The sequence below is a fragment of the Mugil cephalus genome, chromosome 13 (assembly GCF_022458985.1).
Source record: "Mugil cephalus isolate CIBA_MC_2020 chromosome 13, CIBA_Mcephalus_1.1, whole genome shotgun sequence".
NCBI lineage: Eukaryota > Metazoa > Chordata > Actinopteri > Mugiliformes > Mugilidae > Mugil > Mugil cephalus.
In genome coordinates, this window is record NC_061782.1 from 21,763,346 (window position 1) to 21,786,494 (window position 23,149).

Here is a 23,149-nt window from a genome sequence, read left to right on the forward strand (position 1 = left end):
ACCTTCGGAGACCCCCTATATTTTTGCATGCAGGACACAGAATGAATAATAATGAAGAATAATGAAAATATGAATTGAAAATGGCTAAAATGAAGTTTTGTGTCTTTTCTGACATGAGGTTTCCGTTTGTGTTACCACAATAGGAAGACAATTTACATTGAAAAAGTGAGAAAAAACAAAACTGTTAAAGCTAAATGGGCTTAGACTCAGGAAGATAAACTGCAACAAAATTCAGACAACAGGATATCCGTTGGAAGCTGCACAGCTGCAGGCAAATGGTTTGATCTTACCGTTGAGCTTCTAACTGTTTCAAAGAATTTCACAGAAAGCAGAAAAGAAAATAAGAAACTCTGTGAAAACACTGTTAACTAATATTAAGTTACAGGATAAAGAAAAAGCTGAGGCACTGCAGTCTATAAAAAAAATATCATAAGCTATACTCAATAAGAGTCGTAATATATTAGCAGCGTCACTGTGACAAGGGAAATGTGAGTTTTTGCATAATTTCAACTGTCCCCAAAGTTGTTTTTTTTTTTTTTTACATGTTTAGTGGTCTAGTAAACCACTGCTTGTAGCACAAATGCAGAGCAGAGCTGTGGCTTCGCTCTGATGACTGTTTACTCAACCCCACGCCAACTGAACACTGCCACCATTCATCCTATGCCAACACTTCACCGAGAAGGCCACTGGAAAACTGGACATGCACATGCACATGCCCACACACACGCACGCACACACACAGGAGAAAAGTTCAATATTTGCAATATACAGTGTGGTTTCAGACATACATTCTCACTTTAGAATTACATTAGGCTGGTAACCTGTGTGTTCTGTCTTTTCAAAATGAATGACCAGGGATCTCCAACAGGAATAACTTGATAAAGTTCAACTAGGTTTTAATGCAGCTGTAATCTCTCACACAAAGGGAAGTCTGTACCTGAGAGGATGTGAAAGAGACTCCTGTGAACTTTGAGAGCAAGTCGTTCCAAGAACGGCACAAGTGTATACAAACATGGGCCCTACCCCACTTCCAGAAACTACAGTGTGACAGTGAAACACTCCTAAACCCCCATAAAAACTATATTAACTTCAAGTTAAAACCAAACAATTCTGTGACACACTTTAAAAACCACGTCTGTTATAGCACCATTAAACCCTAGTGAGAGATGCTTGGAAATAAGCCCATACAATAGCCCATAGAAACCGTCTAAATTAATGAAGAAATAATGGAGCAATATCCTGTCTGTACACAGAACAACACATGAGTCTGTCACCTTTTGACCCAGAAAATAGCTGGCTTTGTATGAAAATCATCATTTCTGGACATTTCTTCCAATTTGGGTGGGAAACTTTCAAATTAAAGCAAAAAAAAACCCTGCATTTTAAACCCATAGCCACTGTATAACATTGTATAATTATCCTTATAAAAGAATAAAAACAAATATTGTCATTGTTTACATGATATGACAAAACTAAGAAAAAAATCTTTGAGAGCATGTTACATTCTTACATAAGACACTTCAAACACAGTCACAAACACAAACACAAACACAAACACAAACACCCTGTGCTTCCTGAAGTCAAGAAAGACTTCTTTAATTCTATCTGTGTTCAGAATCAGGTTACGAGGGAATGACTACAATGCAAGTTTGATGAAAAAGCTAAAATAATACAAACTGGGTCTGGACCTGAACTGTATATGTATGTATGAGACTATGATGGGTAAAATGGATTTGAATATAACATTACATTTGAAAGTAAATGAGCTTTAGTACGTTTTAAGTAGAAAACTGAATAGCTTTCAATTGCTTCGCGTCGTTATGGACACTAAAGTGAAAAGTACAAAACCGCCATCTTGTGGACAGTTAGTGGTACAGACTCGGATGGTTTTTTTGAAGTCATGACCTTGACACCAGTAAAGTAAGTCCAAGTAGAGGAAACATTTTGGAGACCATGTCCAAGCGTATAATTAATGTAGAGACTGGTAGACTGTGAGGTAAATTAAATTTCTTTTATTTATGTGATTTTCCACACCCTGTGATCTTACTAGGAAATATGTGCAGACAAAATAGTGGTAAGTTTATATTCTCTTTATACTCTCAGGATTTAGGCATTATGCCACCAAATTAGAGTAACCATGCAGAGAAACATTTACACTCAAACAAGGATGTACTGCTTTAAAGTACATCAAAGTACGTTTAAATAACATTATAGAAATATTTGTGTAACATTACTGTTAAGCAATGCTTCCTAACTTGGCAATATCAGATCACATGGATCAATGGACTGTAATAGTCACCTATTACAAACTTAGGTCATGGATGAATGGATGAAAAAGGAAGTGAATTTTAGCAGATTTAAGAAGTTTATGAGCTAAAAAAAAAAAAAGTTTTAGAACCATGTTGCTAAACCATTCCTTCAGTTTGACATATCATTCTGTCACTTGTTTTCCATCTCCTTCTTCATCCTCATAGCTCGCCTCTGCGCCTGGCTCTTAGGTAGACAGGCAGATGACCAAATGAGAAGAGACAGGAGACAGATGGGGAGAGTTGCTGGAGCACAAGGTGAAAACCTGTAACGACAGCGCAGAGAAACCGGAGTAAATGGATTAACACAGTTGGCCGTGGTAGGCTTCATCCCTCTTTTGCTTCACCTAACAAATCCTAAAACTCTCACAGCTGAACTGAAGCCAAACTTCACTTGATCTCAACCTGTGCGCTATTAGGCAGAAAATTCTGGGAGGTTTCCATGGGTAGTGCAGCGGTGCAAATAAACGAACATATAATCCCTTAAAAAAGGGCAAACTTTCAACACAATGAAATACTCTGAACTGCTGATTTAGACTGAAGCCCCTTTTCTGTCAATGACCGTGTGAGGTTTGTCCCACATCTCAAGTATGAAAACAAAAGCAGCTCTGCACACACAACTCTCAACAAGTAGCTAATAACAACATGAAAAGTTAATACATTTAAAATTACATACATTAACATCCAGGATCAGATTTCTCAGTCACTAAAACAATGAAAATCTTTCACTTTTAATGTGAAAACCCTCTGAACTCTGAACTATAGATTTGGAAATGACAGAATGCTTATGCTTTTTGGCATAAAGATGGAACTATGATTGGGACAACAGTACAGGAATTACTGCATGTCAGATTTTAAATTGTATTTATTCTGTAGTGTGCATCTCCTAGTGAGCATCAGCATAGAAGCTGCAGATAAACGCTAGTTGGTAAATCTAGTGCGACACATCTTAGTCCTTACCCTGTCATGCACATCAGGCCCGAGGAACAAAACAGTTCAAATTAAATAAAAAAATGGATAAATTACCAATAAATCTCTGTAGATGCTCTCATTGTACCTGCAGACTTGTTGCAATCTACAACAGGTGCAGGGTACCGTGGAAGACTTACACAAGTTTAAGAAAGCTAATCTGTAATTCTGATTGACACTGACATCTATCTTACTTTAAATAATAATGCCCATGAGTGAAAAGCCACCGGGCCACCTGGACCATCTGGTCAAACAGCACCAGTGAAGGCTGTACAGCCACAGCTCCTCCTGCTGGTAAGAGGATAAGACTCAGCCCGTGTTCGTGTGAGGGAGTTTAAGGATAATCTTTGGTGGCGTCCTGCTCTGACTTAACCGTGCTGTTTGCTTAGCAGGTCAGTGTGCAGACTGACGGAGAACGGAGGACACGCAGCAGCAGCTCTCCTCCTGCTCTGTTTGTGATCTTTCTGTTTTTTGGGGGAAAATAAGGAAGAAGACGGCAGCGATGTACCGGTCACCTGCTTTGGAGAGCAAGGAGTTAGTGGCTCTGTACGGAAGAGAAAGAGACCATTACTATGACAGAGATGAGGATTGTGTCAGTGAGGTGAGGATTTAAAGTTTCAGTATATCTCAGATGAAACTCTAACCGTGACAATCAACCTCGTACAACTCTCAGAAGAGACTCTCAAGATGGGGCTTATGGATCTTTGAAGGGAGCTGAATCTTGTGGATCAGATCCTTTTAAAGAGCTGTTCAAAAGACTGACTCTGTTTGATATTTATTTATTTCTACGGTGCTAGTCTGAGGGTTACTTATGTTATCCTCAAAGTGGCACTGTGATAGAGTAATATATATTAGACATCCCACCTATACATATTCTCTTGGTGGGATATCTGAGTCTGTCTATATATGAAATATAGATTGTAGATAGAAAGCTCCTTTATGTATCTCATGGGACATTTCGGTATATACCTCTGTGCTGACAGGTATTTGAAGCCAGGTCCATGGCTAAGCTCTCCACTATACCATCTCTATCACAAAGCAGGAGCTTTTTTGCACAACTCCCCGGTCACTAGATTCAGTTCGTCCATTTGTCCCACTCCTAACTGATGCAGGTTGATGCAGATGGTCTCTTCCTTACTAGATATTTCAATGATTTGTGAACATTATCAAATTTTAATTATTATTACTAAAGTAGCAGACTTTAATATATGAACAGGATACTGTTTACTCATAGTTTTATAGTTAAAGCACTGTTAAAGCATTAACAATGATAGTCAATGGCTAAAGGAGTTATTATCTACACATAACATATACTACATGTCTTAGACACAGTAATAGGAAAAATTACACAATGAAAGTTTCTTCAAAGGGGGAGAGAAATCCCCTCGTTAATTTTATACACCAGGGGCCGGATGTGGTTAAATGCAACCAGAGATGTTCTGCATGCACATTAAGTCAAGTGTTGGGGCTGCAAGAAGAACCACATACGGATTTCAAATAAAACTTCAAAAAAGAATGAAAGAAATAGAAGCTTGTCTATCTGTAATTTAGTACTATTTTGTGCATTATTGGGTTTAATTATACCATAATACCACTGTTGGCTTCATTTTTATAGGAACCATGTAAATATGTGGAAGAAAATAGCAACCTGTGAGGCATTTCAGGTGGACCATGAACACATCTCTCCTTTCTAGTCAACTATTATACGCTATGTAATTCGAAAAAGTAAAAATGCTATAGTACACTGCTTGAGGGTGCCTTTGCTTTTGAGTGCTGACAGTCACGATAAAAGGTTTAGTACAGTACAAAGGAATATTATACCCTCGCAGGACTATAACACTGCTAATAATGCATGACATTACGATGTTTACCCCTTCAAATCCTTCAGGAGTATGACCTGGATTCAGAGAGCAGCGAAGACGAAAAGGGTGGAAAAGGCATTCGCAGCTCTGTGTCCCTGGAGATCTACGGCCTGCAGAGGGAGGAGCATGTTTACTTCTCAAACCAAGAGTATTACAGGAGGCTGGAGGAGCTGAAGAGCACTCACCTGAGAAACATGGCTGACCTCGAACGAATGTACATCGGGCAGGAGTACGGAGTAGATAATGATGGAGGTGTGAAAAGAGGGAGAAACAAAGAGGCCAGGCAGTCACTCAGGTGGGATATGTCCTATGATTCATTATGAGCAGGGAGAAACAACTAAGTGTCACAACTGAAATTTATCACATTTATTTTTTGTAATGTTCAAAGATCCCAGTAATAATGATTTAAAGGTTGCTGATGTCTATCCCAGCTGTCAGGTCAGAGGCGGGGTACAAACTGGACAGATCACCAGTCTATCTCAGGGCTAACACAGAGACAAACAACCATTCACACTCACACTCACACCTACGACCATTTTAGAATCACTAGTCAACCTAACAAACATGTCTTTGAATGGTGGGAGGAAGCCAGAGTGGGGCTTACATTCATTAAAGTTAAATTAAATCATATTATTGCCGTCAGCTATTATGCTCAGTACAAAATCCCCAGAGCCAGCACTAAGGCAACAGTTGCAAGGAAATACTCAAACCCTGCTCTTAGAAAGAGACATACCTGCAGGTAGAAGTACAGAAATGTAAAATAGATATAGATGCAGCACGCAAACATGTCCAAGCAAGGGCACATAATATTAGGGTGATGTATGTTATCACCCAAAATCATGAGGAAATATACTATTAATGGCAATATTGAATCGGGAACCAACACAACTGCTGATTTGATTTGTTATCTGTGGTCAAGCAGGGGATCTTCCACAGATTTTCAATTGACGAAACAAATGAGGTTGTTTTTTTAATATATCACTGAGGATTGTAAAAAAAAAAACTCATACAACTCTCAGAAGAGACTCTCGAGATGGGGCTTATGGGTCTTTGAAGGGAGCTGAATCTTGTGGATTTATTTATTTTTTGCTATGTGCTCATTTAATGTGCGTCTAGACTACACAACGTGCAAAAGGTTTTTTGTGTGTATGTAACATTAGGAAGAAAACAAGACTATACTGTACATTATGCATTTGTGGAAGTATAGAAAGACACAATTAAAAATGGATGGAAGCCTGCAAAAAAAATAAATCTCTTCCTATAGTACCCATGATATTTTGGAGTCAAGGATGGTGTTTACTGTATTCTCCATAAAACTGTACATCTTTTGGTGATTTGTTTTATTCTTTACTTGTTGAAGTCCTCTTCAAAATCCCTGTCATAATGTTGTTTGTCTGCTGAAGAGCGGGGGATTTTCCGGGGGAAAATAGAGGCGTGCGTAGAGGTGGCCCCTGCTCTATGCACGCCTTTAATCTGATCTCTGGGTGGCACTATTGTGTTGTTTTAAAAACCCACCCCATCCATTGAGCAGTCATTTCATTGTAATCACCCAGGTAATGGTGCCATTTCTATTTAAAATGTCAACCAGAAAAGCATATATAGATTAAATATTGAAGGAGTTTCATATTTTTTGCAGTTGTTGTAGTTTAACTGATCAACCAAATGTAGGTCCAATTAATGTGTAATATGTTAATGAGGAGGGTGAAATGGTGTCGTTCTTGCTATTTGTACAGACAGTTGTACAGATTGTTGTCAGGAGCATTAACCACTCAAACACATATTTTGCACTAGTGGCCCTGGGAGGAAACTTGAGAGAATCAATTCCCAGGAGGAGCTTGACTTCCATGAAACCTCGAGTGGTTCTGACCAGTCAGAGCTGTGTGGAGAGGACAGCATGGAGGACCTGAGATGGGTGCCTAGCCAGGATCAAACCATTGAGAGGTGCGAAACTTGTTATTTTTGGAAATGAAGCTCAGATGAGATGGCAAATGGAATAACATATTCATATTATTCTCTATTTCCACTAAAGAGACATCCTGTTGAGTCCAGAACAGATGATGGGACAGAAGCATTTTAGATTCCAGACCAAGGCCTCCAGTCTGACACCCCAGGGAAGACTGTCCAGTCAAACTGGGGTCAGGATTCGTCCCAACTCCAAGGTCACTGTTCCCAAACCCTTCCAGATGATGCTGAGAGAGGAGGAGAGGAAGAGGCACAGGGTGCGGACACGTTCGGAGATCGAGCTGGAGAACACACTGCTGAAGCAGGAGCTGGAGGAGCTCCGGGAATGTCAGAAAAAGTTCCGGGCATCACCTGCCCCGGCCCACATACACCTTCCCCTCTATGAAATCATCAACCGCCAGTCCAATCAACGATCCAACCGAGGCAGAAGTAACAGCAACGCTGTTACTCAAAGGAACCAGGCGGCAGTCTCGCTGCAGCCTTTCCACTTCTTGGAACGAGAGCGACGGAAGAAGGAGGCAAAGATTGTGGCAGAGCTAGGGAACATTGGACAGAAAGGGGACCGGCGGGCCTTCAAGGCAAGACCCATGCCCAGCTCGGTGTACAGAACCAGACACAGAGAGGACAGTGAAGAGGGAGGCCACACAGGACCAAAGTGACCCGAGCTCTGACTAGAGCAGTGATATCCTTTTCCATGCCAGTTGTGAAGGACAGGGAGTGATCCTACATCAATCCACCCAAAGCCTACAACATCTGCTCACCCGCGAAGAGCCTCTCCTTAGTAACAAAAGTGACTACATTAATGTGTGACGGTCAGTGTTCAGAACTAAACGAAGGTATAATAGCAGAAATATCGTCTTCCGTGGTATATATATATATTACACTTAAAGTCAGTCATTGTGGTTTATAATATAGTGTCTTTTTTATCAGATGACAAAATCAACAAAGGGCTGAGTTCATTATGCTTTGTAGCAATGTCGTTTTCCTAATAAACTTGTTGTACTCTTGTGAAAACTAAAGCAGTGGAGTTTCATGTATGTCATCTCTCACCTCGTAAAGGGCTTGTGTTTGCCCATGAAAGCTCTGCAAAGGTCACTCAGGGACATGTCTTCGTCTGCGTGAGTCCTTGTCTGTGACACGTCCTTTGACACATTTCTGCACAGCATTAATGGCAGTCATTCACAGATAGATTGAGCTTTATTAATCCCAAACTGGGAAATTTTACACACAGTACACACACAGTACCTTTAATCTCAGTGTAAAGCTTAATATCTTAATATATATTTTTATATTGTCATATCTTGATGAGTATCACTTTGTTTGTAAGATTTATAGTTTCAACCATTGCATCAGTTTGAAAGCTGTACAATCTCTGCTCAGCACTAAATATGTAGTGACTACCTACAGAATACAGTGGGACATTTTTGCTGCCAAAGAGCTGGTGTAGACAACATGTTGTATTAAAAGAGATATTCAGAATACTATGAGGTTTACCGGAGATAATTTTGCTCCATAACTGCGCCATTCGGAAATAACAGGTGTCAACTTACAAGATAATGATGAGGGCGTATGCTATGTGACGCTTCTGAGATGACGCGGTCGTGTTTTAAGAGCAGGCGAGATCCCTTTCATTCAGTCGCTCAGCTGAGTTGCGGAGCTGGAAGTCTTCCGAACTGATAACTTCAAGACAAAAGCTCTCAATCAATCTCACGCTCGTCTGCAATAGTCTCCAAACTTGAAGCTCCAACTTTTTGACCGGCAGCTTTAAAGACATGCACAACAAGCGTGCCTTCCCTCTGGTCTCCGCCACCCTCTTGGTGATCGGTAAGTGATGAAACTCCGCTGTGTTTCATCAGCGCGTTGAATCATAGCCTCAAGTTTACGACGCAAATAAATCTCCGGTTCACCAACCAAGGCGAAGTTGGTTTGATATCGGATATTCGGATATTCGACAGATATTAAAAATAAGGAACGGTGTCTTTTTTTTTCAATACCTCCTAAGCCATGTGACCTAGTGACTCCAAAGCAATGTAGAATCGTTATCCTATGTAGTACCAATCACACACACCTTTTTTTTTCTTTTTTTTTTTTTTTTTTTACACCCATTGTATGCACGCTCTATTTTATATGTTTATTTTAACATAGGATAACTATTCTGCATTGGTTTGGAGTCAAAGAGACCATTCCTTATAGGAAATAATGGCTTTTCTTTTTAAAAAATCATATAAAATAGAGTGTGCATACAATGGGTGCAAAAAGGTGTGTGTGGTTGGTTAGATTAGACTACTGTTGATTTAGATGAGCGATCTGAGATGAGTCATTGCTTAAGAGCGTTTAAAAGCACTCGAACCCGTGAATACTACTGATTTCGTTCCTCGACAGGGCTTGCATCTATGTGTGTGCGCGCATCATAGCAAAGTGTGTGGTGTAGCTGTACGCGGAGCAGGCAGCCCGCGGAGAGGTAGTCTACACTTTGCGATGGCGCAACCAACAAAGACGGGAATGTTTGGGGAATACCACATCACAAGTTGCCCTTACAGAAGGCCTAGGCATTTTTTGTCAATGAAGTTATGTATGTATTTTTATTATGTTGCCACAGTGCTGCTACAGCTTTGTTCCACACAAGACATCCCCTGCTCTGGCGCGCAGGGTGGTAGCGGGACCATATACCGTGCTCATCTGAATGAGACCGACTGTCATTTCATGTGGAGCAACAGTTTAGTAAGTAACACAAGGCAGAATTGCTTACTTTATTATTTCCAAGTGTTTGTTTGTTTGTTTTAACATATGATGCATTTCTTGATATTGCACCGAAGCAATTTGAACCAATAATAAGTATAATAATAATGCTCTGGTTTTATATAGCGCCTTGTCATAGACACGCATTATTCATCCGCTCACACAGTCACACCTAGTGGTGGTGAACTACCTCAGTAGTTACAGTTGTGCCTAAGGCCTTATCTGAGATGAGACATCTATTACATAATGAGATACTTACACCTGCATTATCGTTACACCTGTATTTATCATCTCTGTAACAAGTCATTAGCTTGGTGCGACTCAGATCTTATGAAAGTCACTATTTTGGATGGTGAAGCTGACGTGATTTTATGGTTGATTTCAGGACTACACACTAGCAAATGACCTGGAGGATAAGGTGGATGAGGCGGTGATATCCCGCAACATCACCACCCTTGTGCTTAATACATGCTATCGCCACGTCACTCTCACTGTTGAGTGCACTAAAGAGGTATGTAATGCTGTACACTACCTATACCCTGAACAACACATGAAATAACATGCAGATGGTCCAAAATAGTGCTTGTTTACTAGAAAGTGAATTAAGTTGAAAAGCATTCAGCATTGCTCTTCCTTTCTTTCCGTTCAGGGGAAGAACATGATGAAGTACTTGATGAAGTACACCGCCAATTGCACCAGTAAGTAACTGTTTAATATGTCAAATGTATTTTATGTAATGTTTATTTTTTTGGACCCTAGTTAATTTCGAAGTAAAGTGTGTTTAACAGCACCACAACACACATCTTCTGATATGTATATCTTCTTTTCTTTTTAAGTCCCCTGCAGTGAACCTCCTCACAATCTCCCGTTGGCTAAAGGTAGGAAACAACTGCAAGAAGAAAATTATATTGTAGCTAAGTTGAAATATGAGTTTACAGAGGTGTGAAGAGGTTATCTAAAAGCCCTCAGACGTAGGCAGTGATTTGAGTGAAGGAAAATGTGCCCATGTGAATGAATTAATCTTTATTGACAGTTATAATAATAGTTTTATAGTTATATTTTATATATAACTGTAGTAATATGTTACAATAACAGAGCAGTGTTGAGCTTAGACATGAGGAAAGGCAGTAAGGCTGTTTGAGGTCAACAGAGACAGACTGTGCAAGTGATCTAGTGGTTAAAGAATGTGAATGACATGAGGAGGCATTTATCTTCACAAGTAGTACACAAGTTATGCAAACACTGGACATCAGAAGCAGAAGACTCACTGTAAAACTCTCTGTTTTCTATAGGGAATTGCCGCCACAAGTATTTGGTACCACTTTTCTGCATCGCTTTATTTGTTGTTGTGATCTTCGCAGTCACTTGGAGGTATTTCTAATCACAGTGATATGTAGAGTAAAATCACTCCCACTGCTTTGAATGAGCATGTTTTGAGTAACGCTCTGTTGTTGTGTTCATTTGTAAGAATCCTTAAGGAAGAAGCAAGAAGGAAGAACACAAGAACGCCGCGTGCCGTGGTCTGATGCACTGGGAGCAGTTATGGAAGTCATGTAAATATCTCACAGGTATTAGAGAAGGCTCAGGGGAAACTCCAGTTGTATATCTTTATCTGTTTCATAAAACAAAACAAAACAAAAAACGTTGTAGTGTTTAACTTAGTTTATAAAGTATATAGAAACTGCCCATGTAAATGTAGCCTCTGTATAGTGTTATCAGTGTGCAATGTGTGACAGATGAGATGCAGCCAGCTGTCTTTGAACTATAAGCTTCATTTTACACTGTCAGTATTTCTATGTAAGCTAATCAAAGTTATATGACTGGACACGGGATATTTATTATTATTATTATTATTATTAACTTTAGAAAGGTTGAGGGCTACATTTGGCCAGATTTGGTCTTAAAGTCAAACAGCATTTTCATTTCTAGCCTTATTAATTGTGGTATCACCAAGGCGTGCCTACCGCTAAGACTTATCCTGTCCCGTAACTTTTACAACGTACAGCCTGTTTCTGGTTTCCGTTATATCTGATAACTCTTCTCATCAGCATTAAGCTTGATCTTGCAGTTAAAGTTGGACACAGTATTTTCAAACCTAGAAGATAATTTCACTCGAATTGTTGCACGGATGGTCTTCAAGCTGTGGAAGTCTTGAAGACCAAGACCCAGTAGTAATGTAGTAGACCAACCCATGTCCAGTCAGAAACCCACGATTACTTTTTCTCCTTTAACCCGGACCTTTGTTGTTAGACATATAGATTGAAAGCTTAAAGTAGATTTGTGCTTCTGCCTCAGATCTTTAAGCCATTGCTCATAGGTACAATGTTGCCCATCACAGATCGTCACCAGAAGAATAGTTGATGATAATGACATTTCACCTCTACATAGATCTGACAAAGAAGCATCAATCTAGTTTGGCAATTTCAATGCTGCAGCATTACTGCAACTCCTGTGTGTTTTGCCAAACAAGATTATATATAAGCTTAAACACTTCTGATGCATATCTCACTTTATATTCCTAGTAAGCAATAACATGTTATATATAGACATTTATATTTATATCCTAGATTGTTTAATTAGTTTGATAATATATAGTGGTTAATAAACATATAAGTTAAATTGATTGTCAGTAAAACTAAACTACAGACTAAAATGTGTAAATATATATATATATATATATATATATATATATATATATATATATATATGATAGATACTTTCCTAGTATAACAGTCCAATAAATATATATTTATAATATATATTAATATATTTTGGAAGGAACTCCATATATAATATAGATATAATATATATTGTAAATAAAAATGACACATTGGTCCACTTTTCATTCATGCTGTTTTTATGTGTTCTATCTTCATCTGTTAAACACTCCCTCTTCATGACGTTTATTTTGTTTTACCAGTTCAACTATTTCACTGTATTAGAACCCTGTCTGTTGTTAAGGACCACATTAAACTATGTCTGTTTGATAGTGAGTGTTGTTTTCCTTTGCATTGTTATACAGTAAATGGTCTGTGCTCTATGAGACTGGCTGGGAGGTGTGTGAGCTGATGAGTCTCGTGACAGGAAGTGAGTGGGGTTCGGTTTGATACAGGACATGTTGAAGATTTTATTCCTAGATAACTGCTTGGTCATAGAGGGCTTAGCTTGGCGCCCTCTTTCTATAAATGTTATTATTGTCTGTGAAATGCTAGGTGATATCTGACATACCATTACTTTGAACAAACCTGTTTTTCACATGCCATTTCTTGACTGCACTTTCCATTCATAAAAACAACTCGTTGCTGTCTAGCATTTAAGAGGTTAAAACATGGGTCCCAGGGGAGAGGAGTGTATCACCAGTTCTTATCTATCTCTCTTTACGCATTTGTCATTTATTCTTTTGTCTGTGTCCTACTTTACACGAGGTTATAGTAGAGCATAGTATCTCTGTCTGGCTCACTGGCAGTTTTTTTTCTGGAGTAGATGTGAGCGTGTGCCTGAGTAGACTGACTGTAGTTAATCCATTTACTTAGTTCAGCCTGAGCCATCTTGTTTTGCGTATGTGTTGTATCAGATTATTACATTCACTCTGATAATTTTATACTGTACATGTTTCATGTACTGATTATTTATACTGAGTAGGCATAACATCATGACCACCCTCTTAATATTGTGTAGGTCCCTTGTGCTTCTAGAACAGTTATGACTCATCAGAGAATAAACATGGGTCTTCTGAGGGTGTCCTGTGGTGTCCGGTAACAGGATGTTGTTAGTGGGGGTCTTTGGGTCCTGTGGGTTGAGGGGAGGGACCTCTGGCCTCTGTGGATCATATCACAGATACTTGGTCAGTTTGGGATCTAGTGAATTTGGAGGCCAAGTCAACACCTTGTGCTCTTCTGTTGCTGTGTGTGTCTGTGTCAGGCTGCATCCTGACTGCTGACATCAAGGAGTGTCATTGCTATGGGTGGAGGTACGTGGTCTGGCTTACATGGGTGCTACACATCAGGACCAGAACAAGAAATGTGACTCACAAAATTAACTGACATGTTGTACAACATGCGGTAATCACCAGTCACCACCCTAACACTCACCAACAGTCAAGAAGTTTGAGTTTTGGAGTTTTAGTCTCAGTCTTTTGGATGAAAAAAAAACAACCACATTCCTACCAGATTTACAGTCTAACCTGGACTTTCCCATTGACGGAGATGCTGCTGTGGTGTATGTCACTGCTGTTGGGGGTGACCTTTTATCTTCAAATTAGCCTGAAGTTAGCAGCCCATTTGCACCAGGAGTTATGTGGAAAACTTTAAACATACTATGAAATTTATCACAAGCTGGTTTTCGAGTAACGTCATATGACAACAATGCCCACTCTCGTCTCATCAACGAAAACCCCCACACGTCTCTTCATGTTTTAGTTATCAAAACCTTTTAAATCAACTTTCTGCTCGTGTTTACAAGACACAAACTAAGTGCCTGAATGGGTCAGACTAAAGTACTGTACTGTAGTGTACAGTACTGCAAAGGGGAAGTAAGCAAACATTCACAGTACGGTACATTCCAAAGGTGCAGGGCAGTGTATCTTCAGCAGTTGTCATGTACTTTAATAAACATGATGGATAAAGTCCAAGATCAACCCTGTAGATAAACACAACTCCTCATATAAATGAGTGCACTGATCATCTCATTTGCATAGTACACTGAAGCTACACAGTACGACACATTAAATGTAAACTGAATAACACATGAAATTGTTTAGTGCACAGATAGAACCACAGAAGCCACGGTGTCACTGATAAATAGTGGTTGTTAATGATGAGAACATTACAAATGCACAAACTCAAAGCTAAATGCATTCATGTAGAAACATCAACATTCTCACCGCACTATTCCTCCTTTTAATTTCTTGGGGAAAGTTGTAGAAAAGTCTTACGCTGCTTAGACAATAGGGTGTAGGAAACACCTACCTTATTATATTGTAGCTAAGATATAATATGATAGGAGTTAAAATAATTAAAAGAGAATTAAAAAAAATCTGAGATACCAGGAGGATGTGGTGCATGTATGAATGAGAAGCGACGCTCTCAACTTCCTGTTGATCAAATGAATGACTAATGCGGTGATGAGATGTTGTTTTTCTGAAAGTACCTTTCATTCACAAATAATAACGTACTGCTGTCTACCATTGGCTTGCCTTTGGTAAAACACGTGCCACTCCTGTTCTTATGTAACACATTTTATTCTTCCTGTTTAAGAAAAGTAATCTGAAATGCAGCATTGCCAGGCATACGCTGTATATGGATTCTGATAAAAATTTAATCTGGTTATGCTTGGCTTGTAGAAATAAGAATCTACAGAATTTTAATCTCCATCAGCTGTGGCACACTGCAGACTTTCTACTTGCTGGACTGGATACACTTCACTCTTCCAGTGTCTCATGGCTTTTATTCAAAGAATACATTTGTGTGTCAGCTTTTTAGCATCTATGTGTAATAATCTCTGTGTAATAAACTCTTACAGCTACAGTGTGTTATTTAAACAGTTAAACAGTTTAAAGAGGTATGTTTCCCATCAAGCACAGCTGAGTTGGTGGAATTTCTAAGTCAGGTAAACTCTCAGACACCCTCTCTTTGACTGAGGAGGGACCTGTCCAGATTGGTATGACATTCTTTTTTATTGACTGCTAACAGTAAACTCCACTTAATGTGTATTTTATTCTTAGATAACTGCCTGGAGGGCTTAGCTTGGCACCTTCTTTCTATTAAATGTTATTCTTTTGTCTGTGAAAGGCTAGATGAAATCTGACATACCATTACGTTTAACAAACAGGAAGGCGTGGTGTATGCATGAATGAAAACACAATTCAATATTGTATCAGCATCCTGTTGTTTTTCACATGTAATTTTCTGACTGCACTTTCCATTCATAAAAACAACTTGTTGCTGTCCAGCATTTAAGAGTTTAAAACATGGGTCCCAGGGGAGAGGAGTGTATCACCAGTTCTTATCTATCTCTCTTTAAGCATTTGTCATTTATTCTTTTGTCTGTGTCCTACTTTACATGAGGTTACAGTAGAGCATAGTATCTCTGTCTGGCTCACTGGCAGTTTTTTTTTCTGGAGTAGATGTGAGCGTGTGCCTGAGTAGACTGACTGTAATTAATCCATTTACTTAGTTCAGCCTGAGCCATCTTGTTGTGCGTATGTGTTGTATCAGGTTATTACATTCACTCTATTATTCTTAGTTTGCAAGTTTTAGATATGTATATTGTGTTGTTATTTTTCACTCTGATAATTTTATACTGTACATGTTTCATGTACTGATTATTTATACTGAGTAGGCATAACATCATGACCACCCTCTTAATATTGTGTAGGTCCCTTGTGCTTCTAGATCAGTTATGACTCATCAGAGAATAAACATGGGTCTTCTGAGGGTGTCCTGTGGTGTCCAGTAACAGGATGTTGTTAGTGGGGGTCTTTGGGTCCTGTGGGTTGAGGGGAGGGACCTCTGGCCTCTGTGGATCATATCACAGATACTTGGTGTGTTTGGGAATTTTTTTTTTTTTATAGGAAGTAGGAAATTGGTGTGCAGTAATTCAGTAATTACATCAAGCTACTGGTGATTTCTGTGACTCCACATCGTTCACACCAGTCCATCACTTGTGAGGCTCACATGTTAACCCTGAGTCAGCTTTGTCACAGTTGACTGATCTAATTCTGAAAAGCTGCTCAGAACAGCATTGTTTCTGGCAGCCATTTTAGGTTTAATCTCAGTCTTTTGGACGAAAATGCTTTTAGTTTTAGTCACATTTCAGTCACTTCTATATTCGTTTTAGCCTAGTTTTAGTCAGGTTCAGTAAATGAATTAAATAAATTAATTTGGGTTAATAAGTATTGGAAATTGGAATTAAGGTTGACAGGTTGTGTCAAGTGTTGCAATTCACAAAACAACAGTTAACTTTAAGGCTTTTGTATAACCACATTCCTACCAGATTTACAGTCTAACCTGGACTTTCCCATTGACGGAGATGCTGCCGTGCTGTACATCACTGCTGTTGGGGGTGAAACCTTTTATCTTCAAATTTCGACATGTGTTTTTTTGTACTGTATCATACAAGAGTGTCACACAAAAGATGTGAAAATGGCAGATCTACAAGTTTAACACATCGCAGCACATTGTGAGCTTGTAGATTGTCAAGAATTTGAGAACATGCCCAAAATATGAGCAATGGATGAGGAACACATATGCTCAAGTTGACCTTGTCTGGCTAAACATGCTGCTAATGTACAGTACAACTTTAGCCTGAAGTAAGAAGCCCATTTGCACCAGGAGTTATGTGGAAAACTTTAAACATACTATGAAATTTATCACAAACTGATTGTCGAGTAACATGGTATGACAATAATGCCCACTCTCGTCTCATCAACGAAAACCCCCACACGTCACAACATACAAACTAAGTGACTGAATGGGTCAGACTAAAGTACTGTACTGTAGTGTACAGTACTGCAAAGGGGAAGTAAGCAAACATTCACAGTACGGTACATTCCAAAGGTGCAGTGTTACACAGCTACACAGTACGACACATTAAATGTAAACTGAATAACACATGAAATCATTTGGTGCACAGATAGAACCACAGAAGCCACAGTGCCACTGATAAAAAGTGGTTGTTTATGATGAGAACATTACAAATGCACAAACTCAAAGCTAAATACATTCATGTAGAAACATCAACATTTTCACTGCACTATTCCTCCTTTTAATTTCTTAGGGAAAGTTGTAGAAAAGAAGAAAAGAAACAACTACCTTATTATATTGTAGCTAAGATATAATATGACAGGAGTTAAAATAATTAAAAGAGAATTAAAAAAAGATCTGAGATACCAGGAGGATGTGGTGCATGTATGAATGAGAAGCGACACTCAACTTCCTATTGATCGAATGAATGACTAAGGCGGTGATGAGATTTTGTTTTTCTGAAAGTACCTTTCATTCACAAATAATAACTTACTGCTGTCTACCATTGGCTTGCCTTTGGTAAAACACGTACCACACCTGACCTTGAAGATCCATCTGAATTATACAATTCTGCATCAAGCGGTGATGAATTTGTGCCAGATTCCACTGGAAGTGACAGTGAAGAGAGTTGTGGAAGAAGATCATCTCAGGCTCTTTTTGATATAATGAATCACTCTGGCTCAATGGGATCTCCTGTTTGCGACAGCACCACACTAGACAACATGCCACTTGACATGGCATATATATATATATATATATATATTCGAACTTCTTCTTCTTCTTCAAATTGACGTCCCAGAGAGTTTGAGCCTGAGCCAGACCTGAGCCAGACAACCGACGTTACAGACATCACCCCTGTGGACGTCTCTGTACCTCCACAGGCACTGATTCAGTGTCAGTCTTTGCCTTGGAGGACAAACACGATAGAAGAGCAAAGGAAAAAATATTTGTGAGCAGTGTCGTAGAGAAGCTCATTTCTCAGGCCCTTAGAAAGTCCAGGATGACCTCTGCTACAAATTCCCCACAAGCCATCCACCAGCGGCTGTTCACCAAGATCTGGGATGAAGTTGAGACCCAGGGTCTTGACATCAACCCGGATAAACTGAAGGACATAGACAAGGTTATTTTCAATGACACCTGCAAACAGTTACGCTGCTCCAAATCATCTGTGTGGACTCGTATGGTCTCAGCGGATCCACCAACAGAAGATATCATCGTGACTTCCTAATTTCCCCATGTTGATAATTAAATCCTATCTCATTCTTGAGAAGAATCTGCTGCCATCTACCAAAATGATGAAGATGAAACGAGGGTGGACATTTCAGCAAGACATGGATCCAAAACACAGAGCCAAGGAAACTCTCAACTGGCTTCAGAGAAAGAAAATAAAGCTGTTAGAATGGCCCAGACAATCACCTGACTTGAATCCAATTGAAAATCTATGGAAGAACCAAAAATCACAGTTCACAGAAGAGGCCCATTTAACACTTCAAGATTTAAAGACTGTTTGTGTGGAAGAATGGGCTAAATAGTTTCTCCAAACAGGAGGCGTCTTGAAGCTGTCATTACCAACAAAGGCTTTTGTACGAAGTATTAAATATCCGTAAGCGTGTTCAAAACTTTTTCCCCGTGTCATTTCACATTATTACACATAATTTAATTTCTGAACATATTTGTTTTGGTTTCTTTCTATGTATGGATTACTTGGGTTGTTGCCAACACCTGGTGAAAATTGCAAGTCAAAGCTCTTTTAGAAATGTGTTTACTATGATATTTGTGATGTGTTCAATATATATTTTACCCACTGTATATATTTAAATGGATGGGTCAAGCCACAGGAACATAATATGCTATCAGTGATCAATACGATATCAATTATATTTTTAAGGTCAGAATGCACCAGAATGCAAGAGACTTCGAGGCTGCTATGAAAGTCAATATGAGTTTATTTAAAACAGAACAGCAGATTTGAGTTGGTTTAATCAGCTCAGAGCAGTTTGACCCGGAGGTAAGCGCGTGCGCCACAACTATAAAAAGCCGACGAGTCACCATGGCAATGTGGAAGAGGTTGGTCCATTCTTCACCAACCTCGAATTGGAAATCCTAATATGCTCATACGATGGGTTTTTAGAAAGAAGTGCAACACCGCTGCAGCTGCAAAAGAGAGAGAGACGGCGTGGGAGAACATCGCTGCTTGGGTCAATGTGTAAGTTCTAATGTAGCCCTTTGCAATCACAATAATATTACTGGGGGAAATTGCTTGAATCGTAGCCTATTCATTTATTTCATAGCTGCAATCCTGTGGTGGAGAAGCGCACTTGGCAGCAGCTTAAGATGAAATATAAAAACATTGTTCAAACAGGTCAGACCTCGGCATGGAGGGACCTCATTTTGATCATGTTTTACACTGTAAAGTAAATATTAAGTGGCTATTGGACTGCGCAGTTGTTTTATCCCCAACATAGTCTGTTTTCACACACATAAATGTCTCCTCATCTATATCATGTTCTGTTAAATAATTAATCCTGTTTAAAACTAACACAGATGTCTCCACATCTACAGAGGAGCTGATCTAAACCAGATTATTGGAAGGCCAGTGGCTGAGGGAATCCCTGGAGGGAGCTCATCCTCTGAGTCCACCCCCCAAGACACAAGTGCCTTTATAAAATGTAATAGGCCTACAGATATCTTTTTAAGTCTATTCATACAAATATTTATTTGTCTTTAAGGTCTTTTTTTTGTTTTGTCCCAACACATTCTGATGGTACCGCTCAAAAAGATAATTGTCTGGAAATGCTAAAATTTCTGCTTATGTCTGATAACCATCCCGATGAATATTTAATTCTCTGCGCAGTAATGCTGCACCTTCATCTGCGGGATCGTCGTCAAAAGGACATGCCATGCTCATGAAGAAAGTCACCTCCTGCTGTGCCCAATGGACTTCTGATATAGCTACTGACTCTGATTTTTTTTGATGATTTTTGACAGACGGCAGAACAAGGCTCCGCCAAAACTTGCCTGCTGACTGAATGAATGAAAGAGGAAAGGTGTGTGGCTGAAAGAGGGCAGAGACAGAGAGAAACTCAAGGTTCATTGAGAAAAACCTGACCAGATTAGGTTCATAGAGTCTGTAACTAAGGTAACTGGCTAGAGTTATCCCGCTTTCTCTGGTTTGAGTTACCTCCCTTTGTGAAACGGAAAACTCAGAGTTTCCCTCATTTCAAGGTTAATAAACTCAGAGTTTTCACTAAACCTGCTTTGTGATAACAAAGGAAGGGTAAGCAACAGTACATACATGGCAGGGCAGGCAGAATCAGTCAAACAAGCAGGCAAGGAACAGGCGAAAATCCAGATCCTACACCAAAGGCAACAATGGAAGTATTAAAACGGCTGTGTATGTGACCGGGGAACATAGGACCCTTTTTTAAAAAAATGGTTAGGGTTAGGGTTAGGGACCCGGGGAACACAGGACCCGGGGAATATACAGTACCGGTCAAAAGTTTTAGAACACCTTAATTTTTCCAGTTATTTATTGCAATTCAAGTCATGCAAGCCCAATGAATAGCTTGAAATGGTACAAAGGTAAGTACTGAACAGCCAGAGGAAAAAAAAAAAGGTTTGGTTACCCAAAACTGAAAAATAATGTACATTTCAGAATTATACAAACAGGCTTTTTTCAGGGAACATGAAGTGGGTTAACAATTTAAAGCTGTTATGCAGGAATGAAGCAATGAACCCCCTACAGAACCATGACAATTGTGGGCCACTGCATAAAGCTTATGTCTGTGAAGGGTCACAGTCATCCAGGTTATGGTATACTCCAAAAAACAAGCTGAAACCAGGGTAACCATACTTATAGAGTTTCTTGAAGACAGTTTGTCACTCACCCAAACAGCTTCTTCAGTTGTAAAGGATTGGTGGGGTGGTGGGGTTTTTATAGGAACATATGTGGGTATATGTGGTATTAATCCTGTTTACTTTCCATAATGACTGATACTCTAATGGCCAATCAGTGGCCCAAGACTTCAGTCTCAAGGAGTGAACAGGGATGAAACCTTTTAAGAACCGATAGAATAGTGTCAGAAGGGGTCAGGTGAGGTGGTTCAGGCAGGTTCTAGTGAGTGATGTCTCCCTCTTTTGATGTTTACTTGGCAGGGTTAACTGGGAGGCAACCTTAAGTGTGTGGGGTGTGATCTGTTGCCTTCTGATTTCTATCAGCCAGTAAAAGAGCTGGGGAGGCGTGTGAGCTGAGGAGTCTGGTGACAGGAAGTGGTGATGGTACATTTTAGCACATTTTAGAGTGTGCTGAAAAAAAATGAATGCTTGCCCTATTCCTTCAAGCTGTAACCTTATACCATTACCAGATTAATTTTAAATACCTTGGCATTATGTATGCATGTGCAGGCATTTTGCTAGTAGTGGAGGCTGGTTCGCGGCATGTGCTGACTGTGAATTCTTGAGATAGCAAGTGAGTCATACTCACAATGAGTAATTGACCTTTGATTTTCCTGCAGATTTTCCATAACAATCTTTCTGACCCTGAGGAAACTATTTCCTCGTTTGTACAGCTGATGCAGGGTTGGTGTTAACTCTTTATTACCTGTTGTCATGCTAACCATTGATGAGAACTGTGTCTTATGAGTGACCTGACTGACATGCAGTGGCTTGGTTTAATGTTTCAAACAGGGTCAAGACAGGAAGTTTGCAAAGCACTTCAGCTGCAAATGTGTGACAACCGATGACAACAAATCAAGGCTTCGGGAAAGAGTAAAATTAATGCGCTGCAGAGGATGACTCAACAAGAGAGAGAAAAAAAATGACTGTTTCCTTTTCCCAGCTAAAATTAATCTCAGTGGGCATTGGCATCACACATCTTACTGGTTATATTGTGAGGCTTTGTACTGTAAAACAATGTGCTTTTTGTCAACTCTAACTGACCAGAGTTGTTCAAAATGCAGCAGCGGAGTTTAATTGGCACACAGAGGTTTGTAACACAAGTCCCCAAAGCAACTGTTATTTTATCTTTTGTTCTAAAGACTACATTAAAATAAGCAGAAGTATAACACACACACACACACACACACACACACACACACACACACACACACACACACACACACACACAAGTGTAGGTTATATCCTCCCTACCTGTAAACATCGCCCGTATTTTTTTTTTTTTTTTTTTGGTAATAGATTATTCCTTGCTTTGTACATTATTTGCACCATTACCAGCATTACTACTTTCTCTATTGTGCATATTGGTGGTAGAATGCTTTTGTAGGCGTTTCCCTCAGACCTCAACATAGGATGACTACTGCAATGTAACACAGTAATGATGATTATGCATTTTTATGAGTTTAAAAGAGGAAACCCAGCTCCAGCAAGAACCTGATTTGCTATTTTTCCAGGAATGTGAAATATTTTTGCTCACAATAAATAGTCAGATAGTGGGAAAATGCAAAAGCTCAAATCTTATCCCTAGAAGAGACTTTCAACTGAGTAAACAAAAACTGTATTTAACAGCAATTGCACAATCAAGAGAAGCAATATGACCAGTTGAGTGATTTGACGCAGTTTGTGGAGAAGCCACCCTAGTAATCACCAATAGGATTATATGTTACTTCCTCCTATATGTGTGTTGCAAGGGGAGTCCCCTTGCTCTCACTCTCTCCCTCATTCCTGTCTTCTACCACACCCTCTAACCACCTGACTAATGGTAACGGCAGGCCGCCACTCGTGTGTGGTTTGTCATAAAAGGTAGGCCTCTTACCTGTCTTTGTTACAACTG

At 39.5% G+C, this 23,149-nt stretch overlaps 1 protein-coding gene across 1 annotated transcript; it reads left to right on the forward strand.

Annotated features, from left to right (window-relative positions):
• Positions 1-3,660: 3,660 nt before the first annotated feature.
• On the forward strand, positions 3,661-8,142 carry LOC125018962 (protein FAM161A-like). The gene is made up of 4 exons (XM_047603429.1): positions 3,661-3,876; positions 5,164-5,432; positions 6,929-7,078; positions 7,167-8,142. Exons 1-4 carry the CDS (start codon positions 3,778-3,780, stop codon positions 7,756-7,758), a joined length of 1,110 nt encoding a protein of 369 aa, XP_047459385.1. The 5' UTR covers positions 3,661-3,777; the 3' UTR covers positions 7,759-8,142.
• Positions 8,143-23,149: the final 15,007 nt, after the last annotated feature.

Bases quoted from the DNA above. Each gene is read 5' to 3' on its own strand.
- LOC125018962 (XM_047603429.1), top strand. From the start codon at position 3,778: ATGTACCGGTCACCTGCTTTGGAGAGCAAGGAGTTAGTGGCTCTGTAC. The intron at 3,877-5,163 runs GTGAGGATTTAA...CAAATCCTTCAG, and splicing joins ATGAGGATTGTGTCAGTGAG to GAGTATGACCTGGATTCAGA. The intron at 7,079-7,166 runs GTGCGAAACTTG...TTTCCACTAAAG, and splicing joins CAGGATCAAACCATTGAGAG to AGACATCCTGTTGAGTCCAG.